Source organism: Pteropus alecto, unplaced genomic scaffold (genome assembly GCF_000325575.1).
Source record: "Pteropus alecto unplaced genomic scaffold, ASM32557v1 scaffold80, whole genome shotgun sequence".
NCBI classification, from domain to species: Eukaryota; Metazoa; Chordata; class Mammalia; order Chiroptera; family Pteropodidae; genus Pteropus; species Pteropus alecto.
The window spans coordinates 3,031,783-3,046,222 of NW_006430460.1; the positions used below are offsets into that span (position 1 = coordinate 3,031,783).

General features: G+C 48.2%; 2 protein-coding genes across 5 annotated transcripts in view; one reads left to right on the forward strand and one right to left on the reverse strand.

Annotated features, from left to right (window-relative positions):
- Positions 1–2,575: 2,575 nt before the first annotated feature.
- MTIF3 (mitochondrial translational initiation factor 3) lies at positions 2,576–14,024 on the forward strand. 4 transcript variants are annotated; one of them, XM_006904807.3, is made up of 5 exons: positions 2,576–2,650; positions 7,937–7,998; positions 10,646–11,106; positions 12,699–12,856; positions 13,771–14,024. In XM_006904807.3, exons 3-5 carry the CDS (start codon positions 10,647–10,649, stop codon positions 13,987–13,989), a joined length of 837 nt encoding a protein of 278 aa, XP_006904869.1. In that variant the 5' UTR covers positions 2,576–2,650; positions 7,937–7,998; position 10,646; the 3' UTR covers positions 13,990–14,024. The 4 variants fall into 4 exon arrangements, with proteins under 4 accessions (XP_006904869.1, XP_015445796.1, XP_015445807.1 ...); XM_015590310.2 differs by lacking the exon at positions 2,576–2,650 and adding an exon at positions 2,805–3,001; XM_015590321.2 differs by lacking the exon at positions 2,576–2,650 and adding an exon at positions 3,275–3,488.
- Positions 13,976–14,440, reverse strand: part of GTF3A (general transcription factor IIIA) — a 13,845-nt gene continuing 13,380 nt past the window's right edge. Inside the window, exon 10 of the mRNA XM_015590172.1 lies at positions 13,976–14,358. Within this exon, the coding sequence (XP_015445658.1) occupies positions 14,197–14,358 (162 nt within the window). The 3' untranslated portion in view covers positions 13,976–14,196. The remainder of the gene's footprint in view (positions 14,359–14,440) is intronic.

Consider the following 14,440-nt stretch of genomic DNA (forward strand, 5'->3'; position numbering starts at 1 on the left):
AGATGTTGTGGGAACAGACAGCTGGTTTTGGGCTGAGAGTATCTTTAGGAGGTTTCGGATGCTACTCCCCACTCAAAACCCCCGCACACCTTTGCACAAGTTTGTAAACGCACACTCAGGAGAGCGTGGATCTTCAGTTATTAAACTGGCATTTATGAGAAAGTAGCTGCCATTTAAGACAATGGCTCTCGGCTAGATTTAGTTGGCATAGCTCTCACACATAACAGATTTTTCCCCTTATAGTAAAACTACCCTGATAAGAGCTCACAATCTAATGGAAAGTGGGGGGCATATGAACTGACTACAATCTATTAACAACTATGTAAGAATATGCTGACTAGTTGAACCCATACACACTTTGCCACATCTACTTTACCTTCAAAATAAACACAGGATTTTGACTACTGTCAAGATTCACTTCTTCAAGTTATTGTGGCATCCCGGAGACACAGCCTAGTGTGTTAATAACCTTTCGAAGAAACTGCCCGCAGAATCATTATTTTGTGGCACACACATATATTGAACCTCAGAGACCTCGGGTTAAGCAACTGTGTCCTACACAACTCCATGCCAGTGGAGAGAGAGGGGATTTTGATAAGTAACAGGCAAGGAGGATAAAATTCAGCCTTTCATCCTTCATCAGAGCAAAATGCCAACATAAGCATTGTGAGGGAAAATGCACTGTTCAGGGACCAACCATGGGAGTTAATGTGCGAATTACTCTGTGGTGGGTGTGGTTTTAGAGTCACCACATCTAAGTCTTACTGAGTTATATTTTTGTGTTTGGGGGCTTGGGTTTATTATTATTATTAATTATTATTATTGTAAATTATGGGTAGAGATGGTAACAATTGGGAAAGCTCTGAGAGTCCCCTTCTAGACACTACCGAATCAGACAGTTTCCAGAGGATTGGTGACATAGTAGTATCACTTCTCCAAACCCGCAAGTGTCTCTTAGCAAGTAAAGGCCACAAATACAGGAGGGGTCCCGGTAGAGCCAGTTGCATGCTTTACTGTCTTTATTCCAGGGTCTTCAAAGTCAGGCTCTCAAGGACTCTTTAAAAGCTGCCATGTCTCGTTTCAGCTGGAGATCAAAGCAGAGTTCAAGAGATAAAAAAAAAAAAACAAAAAAAAAACGGCTTCTATCGGGGACACATTTGTAACACCCACCGTTTTCTGCTCATCTCCTTCCAGGAACACTAGGCACCTCCTTCACGCTGAGACATTTGCCAATGACGGTCTAGAAAACTTCCCAAATCATCTGCTCTGGACACGTATGTCCTCAAACAGGCAATATGAAAGGGGTGCTGGCAGGTAGCTCCAGGGACCAATGATTACTTGGTGTGGATTGATTCAAATAAAGCTTCGCCAAGTATCAAGTCCTTCGTTTGGTGAGTAAACTCTTCGACCCACGTTACACATTTCACTTACCATCTTCACAGATCCGCAATCCCACTGCTTCACTCATGACTTCAGCGGTGCGAGGAACATTTATTTATCTTTAAGAGCTCCGACTCTGGCACCAGGCGGCCTGGGTTTTTTATTCTTGATTCTGCTACTAGCTGTGTGACCTTGGGCAAATGACTTCTTTAGGTTTCAGTTCCCTCATCTCTGAAATGGGGTGATAAGGTCGTTCTGAGGATGAAAGGACTTGATACAAGTAAAGCGCTTGGAACAGTGCCTGGCAGACAGAGGTAAATGCTAGAACTGTGAGCACTCACACTGCTGAGCATCTAACGTTTCCCAGGGAACTCTGCTAGTCACTGTGCCCAGCTCTCACTAAACAAACTTTTATCTTGGTATGAATGATTCGGGTAGAACGAAATGAATATCTAGTTCTTCTTTAACTTGATAATGGCCAACATGTACGTATTAGCCTTGGACTCTGGTTCACAGACATAGGAGCTGTTTGTGGGTTTACCACTTTGCTATTTGAACAAACGCTGTCTACTGTGCCAGACTTGGGACTTGATAAGGAAACTTAGATTTGCTTTTTTTTTCCCCCAAGGAGCTATTTGAAGCTGAACAAGTTTCCTTGAGTAGTATCTGACTCAAGGAGTTATTTAATGGGAATAAATAAAGCTATGCGTTCCGCTGGATTACAAGTAACCAATAAATGCAATTTGCTATGTGATAAATGAACGTATTCGCTACTTAGGTGGTTTCGCTAAATCACGACTGGAGATTCTCACTCTGCCACTGACGACTTTCCTAATGAAGAGATGAGAGGGGCCGGAGGTTGATGCCAGCAGACCAACAGCGGGCACAGCAGTCTGCAGCCTCGGGGACCAGGGGCGGCCCCCCAAAGACAGGCAGGTGAGACAGCAGAGCCCTGGGCTGCAGCCGAGGTGGAGAACTGCTCCACTGAATTCCCCCGCCCCCCACCTTCGAAACACCTGCTGACCCGTTCGAAGCTCTCCCAACGACAGGTCTCGAACTTTTGACTTCCCGAGTCTGTCTGCTCACCCGCAAAACGGGGGGCAGTGCTCCTGACTCCAAATAATCATAAAGACGCTTATGAACGTTCTCCATAAGCCCTAGTGGGAGTGCAGCCATAAGGAGGTGAGCGTCAACGTCACATGATCAGGGGACGCGAAGCTCCGGCGGCCATACGCCCTAGTCTTCTCACCTCTGCAGACACACGAGCCAGGTGAGAAGCAATGTCCCCGCGGGAACCACCCTTCGCCCTCCCAGTTTTTTTTGTTTGTTTTTTTTTTTTTGGTCGGAGGGATTTATCTGGCGAGCCGGGAAACACTCCTCCCCGGGTCGCCTTTCCTTTAATAGAGGGCGGCCGAAGCCCCGCCCACTACGGCAAGCGAAGCGGTGTCGCCGCGGAGCTCGTTGCAGCTCCCTGTGCCGGACCGTTCCGAGCGCCGGCACCGCGCGGGGAAGCTGGAGGCGAGGGGCGCTGCGCGGCGGAGGGGGCCTGCGGCAGGGGGACGTGGGCTTGGGGACGTGGCTGCGAACGAGGCGGCACTGCGCTCGGCCGTATCGCTGGAAGGTCAGTGCCATCCATGCTGCCGGGCGAGCGCGGAGAGGCCCCGCGGACCTTGTCGCGGGGTCGGGGACTCTGGGGGGGCTGTAGCGCCGTCGTGGGCCTGGCCCAAGCTGCAGCTGGGGGTCATCGCGGAGCCGCGGGGCCTGCCCCGACGCCAGCCCTTCCGTGTCCGGGACGTCCCACTCGGCCATGCCGGCGCGCGCACGCACGTACGCACGCACACACGCCGTGCGTCCCTCCGCCCCTTCTCGGTGGGCGTGGCCGCCGCTGATGCACGTGACTGCGCCCGCCCCGCGGGAAAGCGCTCCAGGTGTCTGCGTACCTGGTCTCTGCGCCAGGACGGCGGGCGGCCGCGCTGAGGGGGCCGCCCAGGGCCGTGGTGGGGAAGGCTGCAACGGCACTGTGAGATTTTCTTTCCCACTTATCACTCAGTAGGCTCCATGGCATAACACGCCTGAAAGAAGTAATTTTTTAGAGGTCGCGGTTCCAGGTACGTGTTAGGAAAGCCCTCAGTCTAAGAAAGTACGGAGTGGAGGAAAATCAACTACAATTTATTGTGTCAGGCACAGCTCAGTAAAGGGTAAATCAGATTCTGTGCCTGCTTCATGGAACTTAGTCTAGTGAAGGAGAGAAACGGTAATAATCACTAAATTATCGTTGTCGTAAGTGCTGTAAAGGAAAAATAAACTATATTATGGAAGCATTTAACGTTGGGCGTCGATGTCGAGCTCAACAGACCAATCGAGGGGTGAGCAGAGGTAGATCTGGCCAAGTCTGGGCGCTATCTGGACGCCCAGAGAAAGATGGCACTAGGTAATGATCTCATGTTTCCTAAATAGGAGGGGAAGAGGGTTTCAAGAGTCTCAAAGTCCAGTGTGGTTCAAGCAAAAGGGAAGTTCGGTGTAAAAGGAGGCTGGAGAGGAAGCTGGAGAGGAACCTCGGGGCCTCGTGAAAGAGTCGATTGATCTTTAATCTTGGGCCAGTTTTTAGCTGGGGAGGGTACTGGGTGTGGTGACAGTGCAGAGGGGAGAACTGGTCGCAGAGTTCAAGTGCGGGGTCAGAGCTTGGTCAGGAGGCCGGCGGGATCCAGACGAGAGGGACGATGTCTTAAACTAGGATGGCGGCAGTGGCCATGGAGAGAAGCGGATGCACGTGAGTGGGGTTAGGAAGTAAAACTGATGAGACCTGACGGGGGAGGGAGAGCCGAAGTGGAGAACAGGACATGTGGCTCTGGAGGGACCCGGACCCTGGGAGACAGGGTGACCGTTCAGGAGATGTAGGTATGGGGATAAATCTAACTCGTGATACTGAGCCCTTAGTTCTGTCTTTAAAAGCTTTTTAAAAAACATTTCCGGGGTGGTTATTAGGTTATTTCAATCAAATAACTAAATAATAAAATTTTTATAACTAAAAAAATGTGGTTGAGAAATTGGCTTTTTCCAGCTTTGTAAATCAGTATTTAAGCTCTTAAACTGCCCACCTGGGTATGGAGAGTACTTTGTGCTCCTTATTGAAGAGCAGAACCAGAGCCGAGGGACAGTGACCTGAAGGCTCGGTGACCCCCGTGTGGGCCTCTGGGACCAAGGCTGCACAACCCAGGCTGGAAGGGGCAGATGGGACAGTTTGCAGGCAGCAATAAAGATTTTTGTGAAACTTCTTTGGAAGGTGTGAAAGAATGTTTAAGTCCTAGAAATTGGCAAGATTAATTTCACAAATCCTAAAGCCACTAGAATCTGTCACTTTGATCCAACCTCCTGGGGAAGAATAGATATCAATACAAGCTTGTGAATATCAGCTATATAAGAAATAAGAGCAGTGAGTGCACAAATAATAGAAGTTATTTCACTCGTCAGTCTACGTCATTTGAAAATGCACATAAACTATTTAATTTCTTACAAGAAAGGACCCCCTATCTACCTCTCACGATTATGTCTGCTAAACCACATATTTAAATTGCTTTCCCCGAAATTTCCTTAAAAATACATTATTAGTTCTCTCAAAGAGGTACTGCAGAAGGTAATGTGGAATGAGGTATCATGAAGGGTACCTGCCAAAAAAAAAAAAAAAAAAGAAATGCAGAATAATGTATCATAAGGGGAATGTAGCTGTCTTTGGAGCAGTAATCGTTTAATCACTTTTTTGTGTGTGTGTACAAGAATGTTCATGGCAGCTTTCTTTATAATAGCCCAGAACTGGGAATAATAGCCTAAGCGTTCATCACCAAGAAACTAGATTCAAACACTGCAGTATATTCATAAAGTGAGACACTTCCCAGAAATGAAGAAGAACAAAATAATGATTCATGCAGCAACACGGATGAATCTTAAAAACATTATGCCGAGAGGCCTTCCAACAAAGAATACATACTGTTTGATTCCATTTCTGTGAAATCTTAGAACAGACTATGATGGAAAAAAATTCAGAACAGTCGTTGCCTCTGGATGTGGTTAAGAGTCTACATGTTGATGTAAGATTTGGTTCCAAAGGTGTTTGTACTTGTCGGAGCTAATCAATCAAATGATGTGCCTAAGATTTGTACATTTTATTGTATGTAAATTTTGCCTCAAGAAAAAGAAGAATCATAAATACTGAACTCTAATGATATGCATGCTGAAGTATTTGAGGATGAAGTATACCAATGTCTGCAGTTTTGAAACATAGCAAAACATAAATAAATCAGATGGAAAGAATAATAAATAGATGGATAGATAAAGAAAGGAAAGTAACATGTAGAATCTAGGTGAATGGGTATTGTAGTGTTCACTGTACAATCTTTCAACTTTTCTGTACATTTAAACATAAGTTGGGAGAAATAGTCCTCTAAAGAATATCGTTCATTTTAGACAACTGAAAACTAACATGAAAAAATATCACAGCCCTAAGCCCACCTGAAATGCACAGCATATGGAAGTAGCCACATAATTATTTCATTAAAACGTTTCCCACTTTATGGCTTAATATCGAAATCATTTCAATTTCTTATGGAGTATGTGGATCACACATTAAGATTACTCCGTTGTAGGCATTTTGAATAACATAACACAGTTCACCTTGTTTCGTACTTTGTCCTAGGAAAGTGATGATGCTGAAGAGGTCCGAGAAGAGAAATGAGGGCTGAAGGCAGTGGCGATGGCTAAGAGGAAGCACAGCGCAGGAGTGAAGGGCCTTTGGGGCGGGGTCGTCTGGCAGTTCATCGCCCAATGGGTAGAGTGTTTAGTGATCCGATCTCAAGTAAATAAGGAATCGAAAGAAAGCTACCGAATATAAAACTGCCAGTAGATGCGGACTCGTGTAGCACAGTGTGATTTCGATAAAGTCTGAATAATCGTAAAATCAGAAATAGATATCTCATACTATAAAAATTACACAGTTTAAGTAACTGACTTTAAGATAATTAACTTTTAAAATATTTTTGGATGTCTCAGATAAACTAGTTCTGGGAGTAAGAGTGACTGAATACAGCAATATTATCATAAAAACAAGCATTTTTATTTTAATTTAGACTACTGGTTCATTTGGCCTGTTATTTATTGGACAGTTATCACAAACATTTCACCAGAGGACGTGGCTACCCCAGACATCCTCACTTAAACTGCTCGAACCCACTTACATTATCATGTTTTGTTACCCATTTTCTTACGTCATCTGTTTTTGGGTGGTGGGGATCCCTAACGCAGTAGTTCCTAACAGTGGAGGGGCGAGGAAACACCTTGTGGTTTGAGAAAGCATCCCCCCCCACCCCCCATGATGCTGGCGGGCCTCAGTTTCTACTCTAAAATAGGCATGTTAACTGTGAGCAAAACATTGCCTGAGTTTTACCACAAACAAAAACCGTCACCATTTCTGATGGTGAGACACTCTTAGACTTTGATGAAGACTATATAGATGGAGGAAAAAAGGCGATTTGCATTACAAAAAAGAAAGTTCATGACATTCCTTAGACATAGGCTTTACTCGAAACTAGTGAAGAGAATATTTTTTTGAAGATGTATAAAGCCAGAATTTATTAAATTATAGCGAAATATATAACTTACACAGACTGGAATAATTACATTGACACAAGTGGTGAGCTTTTTCCTCCCTGTGGGCTGATTCTTGTTTTAAAAACTTTTTAATTTTGAAAGAAAGAAATGTACAGAAAAGTCGAAAGACTAATAACTAATATTAGTTATCAGTTGTTATGGTATATACCCATATACCATAATCTAGATTCAGCAAATGCTGCCATAATTGCTATATCTTCTGCCAGACCATTTCAGAGTAAGTGGCAGATGTCATGACATTCATTTTCTAAGAATGTCATTTTCACTCCTGAGAAGTAACAATACTTTTCTGATAGTATTCAATCCATCGTGAATCTAGTCCATATTCAAATTTTCCTTCTTTAGCCCAGCATGTGTTTTTAGTTGCTTTTTTCCAAACACGTCATGTTTTATGTCATGTCTCCTCAGTCTATTCAAGAACTGCCTCCTCCGCCCTCTCCGTTTACGATGCCCCCGACTGTTTTAAGGCACCGAGCCAGTTGCGTGGCTTTGTCCGACTTTCCTGTGGCCTGGTTCGTTCCTCTCAGCCTGGCTCTTGTATTCCCTGGGAATTGGAAGCTCAGTCTGGAGGCTGGACCGGTTCAGGTCAACCGTCTGGCGGGACGGCTTCACGGGGTGCCTCCATGAGCCATGTCACGCGAGGGGACGCGCACTGGGATGTCTGCCTGTCCCACCATCGGGACGCTGAGTCCGACCGTTGGTCACGAGGGCGACAGCCCGTTTCGGTTTGGAAGTCATCCTCGTGTCACCCTTTGGCACCACGGGAGCACCCTGGTCCCTCCAGCTTTTCACCTGATGAGTTTCAAACCCATCCCTGCCTGAATCAGGGATTTGATTGGAGGTGGCAGAATGATCATTTTTTAAATTACTGTTGCTTTTCTTCTCCGTTTATCAGCTGGCATTCTCTGAAGAGCTTTCGTCGTCATCTGGGGATGATTCCAGATCTTCCTGAAAGAGGTAGGAGAAACGCCGAGTTCTCTTTCTTCATTACTAGTTTCAAAGTGAGGAGTCAGAGCGGTAGTCACACATAGTTGTGGCAAATGATCTTTTTTAGTCGTTTATGTTTAAATTGTCACACATTTGGCGGGCGGGAGGCTCCTCCTGTCACACAGACAGAATGATAACACCATCGGGGAAATCCGAGCACTTGATATCTGATGATGTCAGGCAGTGATTATTAGTTAGTTTCATCCTAACTATAGTGAATTTGGGACTTGATGCTACCGCTACTTTTCTGATGATAAATAGAAAAAAGTCTTCTCTGGTCTCTTCGACTTGTCTGCCTTTTTGGTTCGGGGGCTTCCTCCACCAACAAATATCTGACTTTTTATTAAACGGCATCTCAGCTTTTTAAAGTCCGGTTCGTTCCCACCGTAGAGCTTTACAGCCTCTGCGGCCGGAATCCCCAACCAGTGAAGGACTGTAAAGTAATTCATCTCAGTCACTGTGGACGAAGCATTTGGTCATGAAGTCACTGAGGCCAGTGGGCGTTTGCAGTACCAGCTAGAAACGTGAGGAGAGCGGCTGGCCAGCCTTTGTGTGTGCCGCTGGGGAGTGACACATCTGAAGACCTAGAGGTTACGTGCCAGCAGACACCGTCTTGCTGGCTGTTCCCTGTGGCGCGGGCGTTCATCCCACGTGACATCCTGAGCCGGGCTCCCGGCTCTGGGTAGGGGCACAGCGGTGAATAGAACGGACAAATTACATTTTGTCGTGGAGCTTACATTCTAGGGACAAAAGATCAGACAGCTGCGTAAATTTAGGCAAGTCAGGCAGTGAGTTTTTGTAAAAGGCTAAGTAACGGGCGTACAAGTGACACTGCCATCGTGCAGCGTGCCCGAGAAGGCCTCGCCGAGTGGCCGCGTTTGAGCAGAGACCTGACGTCGGTGAACTAGGCAGCCGTCTGGAGGAAAGGGACCCCTGGCACAAGGACCCAGAGGGGTGGGAACAGCAAGGGGGCCGGAACAGAGGGGCTCGGAGGACGCGGGTCAGCGCTGGGCGCGGGGGGGGTGGGGGCCAGGTCAGCGGGGGAGAGGGGCACTGTAGTCCCTGCGTAGGCTTGGCCTTTGTCCTGAGGTGGGAGTCAGCGGGGGGTCGTGAGCACAGGAGGCACGTGATCTGACTTGCACATTTAAAAGGGTCGCTCCTTGCGCCCCGTGGATCAGGAATCACAGGAATCACAGCAGTCAAGGGCCGAAGCAGGGGGCCGGCCAGGAGGCCGCTGCCCTAATCAGGAGGGTGACCCCAGCGTTTGGGGAGCGGGGTGATTGATAGCCGTGCAGAAGGTGAGACGGGACCAGACCCTGGGTCTGTTTAGAGGCTGAACAACAGGACTCGCTGATGAGTCGCTGAGAGAAGAGTCGGGAAGAGCCTTGCGGTCTGGGCCCGAGCAGCCGGAAGCACGTGCGGTCGTTCCCGCGAGCCGGCAGGCCACGGGGGTCGGGCGGAAGACGGGGGTTCAGACTTGGACGTGTCGACTGGAGGGGCCTGTCGGATGTCTCAGCGGAGACGTTGGGTAGGCCGCTGACGTCACGCTGGAATTCAGGGGCGCGTTTGCAGCCAGAGCGGTCGTTTGTGTGTTTTCAAGCTGGATCGGGAAGGGAGCGAGACTGTGTCCATCCTGTCACTTTCTGCCCCGTTTACTGTGGTTTATTTTCTCCATTTCACTTGTCAAGGGGCCTGTGGGGTGGTGGCGGGGAGGATCAGCGGGTCGACAGGTGGGACCGGAGCGAGGGACCAGAGGGGATCTCCAGGCTTGACAGACAGCCCAGGCGATTCTCTCGCGGTGCCCCTGGGACACTCTCTTTCGTCCCTGACAAGGCACACCTCTCTGAGTGCCTGAGCCCCTGGTTCCTCGGGGATGAGATCGGTGGGTGCTGTCCCTCCGTCAGCCTGCACTTCTGAGCTTTCCCTAAAGCGTGAGTGGAAACAGAGACACTCACTACGGCAGAGAAGCAGCTAGAAAATCAAGCACTTAGAACCCCAACGTAAAATCAGCATTGCCATGTACGCCCGCTGCGTGGGTCACCTCTGGCAGTCGTGCCTCGCTCCCCTTGTGAGTGGGCCGTGTGGTTTATGCGGTCGGCACTGGGATTAATGTCGGGGTGTCTCCTTTCTGACCATCTCACCAAGTCCCCCCAGGGGATCAGCTTTCCTCGCAGAGTTCCTGTTCCCATAATAGAGCTCTTATCTCGTGTAACATCAGAGATGCTGGCAAGTTGTTAATTACATTAAAAGTTTATGAATCACCAAGCATTTTATTCTCCTGAAGAAACCTTTTGGATGAGCTTTGCTTTTGAAGTTGGTATTACAGGATCCACAGGAAATAGAATCCAATGAGGTAATATTTGGGGAAGAAAAAAATGGAAGACAAAAGCACTGTGCAAATCTGGTTTGTTCTAAGAGTAACTTGTACTGGAGACAGTACCACTGTGAGTTAGCGTGACCGTGGTCACCCGACAGCCCATGTGACTGGTGTAGGCCCATGACACTCCCAGATGACATGGTTCCCACAGCCTCACACAGCCGCCCACCCGTGCCCCACAGGATCGAACCACAGGAACGAACGATTGCATCTTAATGAACTTTTCTCCCTACTTTTTAGGATGGCCGGCCTTTTTCTAAAGACGTTAACGTTACAAACCCTAAAGACTGAACATAATGGCATCAGAAGATGCGTTGGTGCGCACGTGGTGCAGAAGGCGGCACTCGCACAGCTGTCCCTCGTGGCCTCTGCCCCACGCCTGCCCTGCCCGACTCCCGCAAAAGCTTTTAGCACTGCCGAAGACACCCAGGATGAAAGGAAGAAAAGAATGAACGAAGCTGCTTTTAGTAACATTGGAAGAAAAATCAGTGAGCGAATCATCCACGTCCTGGATGAGAAGGGCAGCGATTTGGGAAACATGCACCGGGCAGACGTGATTCGACTCATGGACGCGCGAGACCTGAGGCTTGTGAGAAGGGACGCAGGGGCGGAGCCTCCAGTGTACCAGCTCCTGACGGGGACGCAGATTCACGAAGAGCGGCTGAGGCTGAGAGAGAGGGACAAGGCGACACCTAGAGCTGGTAGGTCGTTTGCTGTGCGCTCCCCGGGTTCCTCAGGACGCCGTTCGACAGTGGACCCGGGGCCCTTTGCCGGGTGCCTCGTGACGAGGGGCGAGTGAACTAGACAGTTCAGTTTCACCACTGTTTCCAATGCCATTTTTTTCAATCCCTCATTTCTGTTCTCTTCCTTCGTACCCTGTCTCGATCCCTTCCTTCGTCCGTAGCTTGGTCTCCTCGTGCCCAGGCGGGCAGGGCGATGGACGGGGTGGCAGGCTCGGAAGAGTGCCTGCCCCTTTCCGGGCCACTCGTTTACCCTCCTTTGAAATTTTTTTAGCTCATCTCTATAAAGTGGAGGGTTTGGTTAATGGAGGCACTTTCTAAACTCTGAAGTGACTCTCACAGAGCATCTCCCAGGCCTGAGTATTTTCCTAGGACACTGGTGGTGACCGTCATTTGCATAGTTTGCCAGTCACCTTTCAAGGCACTTGCCATTTAAACGCTACAGAAGCCCCGAATTGGAGAGGAAGCGAGGACGTGTGTTTTCACGATCCCTGCTAAGCGCGGCCGGTGAAGGACAGATGGACAAGGGTTTCGTGTGCATAAAGATTATATATGGCACACTTGTTTTCAGGGTGTTCATGTAACAGCCGTAGCTGGCTTATTGTAATTGCCAAGTGACATTTCCCCGCCAGCATGTAGCGTAGCTGTGTGGTCCATCGCCATGGCCACGGGGCTCGTTTCCGGTTTATTAGGAACAATGAGCATATGCATCAGTGTCTCCTGTGCCAGCTCCAGGTTCTGTGGGGCAGGTCGTCATACTAATTTTTGTCACGTTAATGGGAGAAGCCACACCTTATGTTTTGATTTGCATTTCCTTTGGCCTTTTGAGTATGTCCTCTTCCATGATTTGCCTGTTCCTATCCCTTTACACTGATGGTTTTTCTTACTGATTTACGGGGTTCTCTGTTCTGTGCGATCCAAGAACTTTATGCTAGTTGGATTTCTCACTTTAGTTTTTCTCTCATCCCGAGGTCATAAACACGTCCTTTCTTCTATTTGTTTTAAAGTTGTGTTTTTTTTCATATTTAGACAGTCCATCTGGGAAGATTTTTGTACGGATTGAAATCTTTTTCCCGCACGTGAAAACTCGCAATTGTCCCAGTGCCGTCAATGAGTAATCTGTTCCTTCCCTATAAAATTATTTCCCAGTCATCAGGATTTTCAGAGACAGAATGAATGCAGGACGCAGGGAGCTCCCCCTTGTCCGGATGGGCCTGGAGCCCGGGGGCATCACCAAAGGGTGAGAAGGGCAGTTCCCAGACAGAGGGAAAAGGAGGATAATCGAGTTCATCATAAGGCTAACCTTGGTCCTTTTTAAAGGATCATTCTTCAATAATGTAACAGTAAATGGAGGCGTTTCATATTTAAATACCCTTACGTGGCAGGCAAAGAATCAGTACTTTTATGTTTGTCTCTCCCGTTTAAAAAGTGGTTACTGGTCTGTGAAACTGAAGTCAGGTAGTAAGATTTTATGACGTCTATGTGGTGAGGTTTAGGTCTCAAAACCAAGATGGTAAATAGTCCGAGCACTAAGTCTCACTGTTTCAAACTAGGGCCGACTGTGACAAAGGAACTAACTTTTTCTGCAAATATCGGACAACACGATCTGGACACAAAGAGTAAACAGATTCAGCAGTGGATTGAGAAGAAATACAAAGTTCAAATTACTGTAAAGAAAGGGAAGAATGCAGAAGAGCCAGAAAAGAAAGTGGTGAGTAAAAGCAGGTATGAGTGGCTGTCAGTTTCTGATCGAGAAGTACAACTGTAAGAAATCTGGGAAACGGAAAGGCGAGGAAAAGCGACGGTCATCCTGTCCGGCCGTGATCAGCTTTCCAGGGTGTTGTTCGGAATGCACGCATAGTGCGCATGTGTTGCTTTTCCCATGGTAACAAATATTTTGCTATATGAAAACATTCTACTTCATAACATAAAGGCTTTATATTACTACTTTACGAATTGTAGAATTTAACATTTAGATAGGAAAACTAGAAACTATAGATTCATTCATTTTTTTAATGTCTGTCGGAAGCATCCGAGGTAGTCAAATGGTCTTCGAGAAAGTGTGCATCGGTGCGATCCCAGGATAAGTCTGCTGATTATCTGTCGCTTTTAGAGTTAGATAACTGGGCAGCAGCTGAAAGGCAGCATCCGCCAGCGGTACTGAACCCTGGCTCGTGTTGGAATCCCTTAGGCCTAGGTCCCCGCCCGGCTGACCCAGAATCTGGAACCGGGTGTGTTTTTCTCATCACCCCAGGTGGCGGTGAGTGTGTCGGGACCTGCGCTGGGCTGGCAGCTGGGGGACACGGCCATCCTCTGCCAGTGCCCAGATCACTGCTTTCAACCTGGTTTTGCCAGAGGGCAGCTTGGGGCCCAGCGCAGCTCCTCAGCAGGGTGAGAGCAGGGATTTCAAACTCGCAAGCGTTTGGTGCCTTAGTCTAGTTATGTGGCGTCTGAGTAACTGGGTACTGCGCGGGTCGCAGGCAGCCTAACTGGCCTGTAGCCTTTGGTTCAGTGAAGCACTGAACAGCAGCAACTCAGGAGCGCTGGGCTTCGTAGTTAGTAGAGTCAGCGCCAGAAAGGACGAGACTGGTTTGCAATTCATCTTGGGCTGTTTTCCCTTCTTAGGACGAGATATTTAATCAAATCCTCCAGACTATGCCCGGAACAGCTACTTTCTCGTCCAGGCCACAAGCTGTTAAAGGAGGGAAAGCTGTCATGTGCATCCTTCGTCATTTGAGCAAAAAAGAAGAGATCGCACATAGAGAGACTCAGGGGACCCAGAAGGGGGGTCCTACGAACAAAGAAAGTGGGAACGACAGAGAATCAGATGTCCTGCACCAATGATTTTAATTAAAAAAATGTGTTTCTGAGACTACATACAGGCACGCCTCGTTTCACCGCATTCTGATTTGTAGGGTTTTTTACAAACGAGGGCAAAATCCCCAGCAGCAAAAAGGTGCCGGCTCGCTGTATTCACTGTGTGGCGCGGGCCGTACCTCTGAGGTCTGCGGTCACCGAGCGGGCCGGCTCAGCCCTGGAGAAGGCGGGCCCCTAGCTGAGGGTGAACACCGCCACGGTGGACAGCACCCCGTCGTCGGCGCAGGGTGGCGGCTCACCCGTTTTAGGCACAGATAAGGCTGCTTCTTGCCCCCGCTTAGGAGGGATGTAGCCGCTGAGATGAGAGGCCAAACTCCGTTTTTCACGACCTTTCACCTTTGGAAAGATGTGAAACAGACAATTAGAATTCAAGATCAAAGTCACCTGAGCTGATTTCACAGGAGCGGCACACACCCCG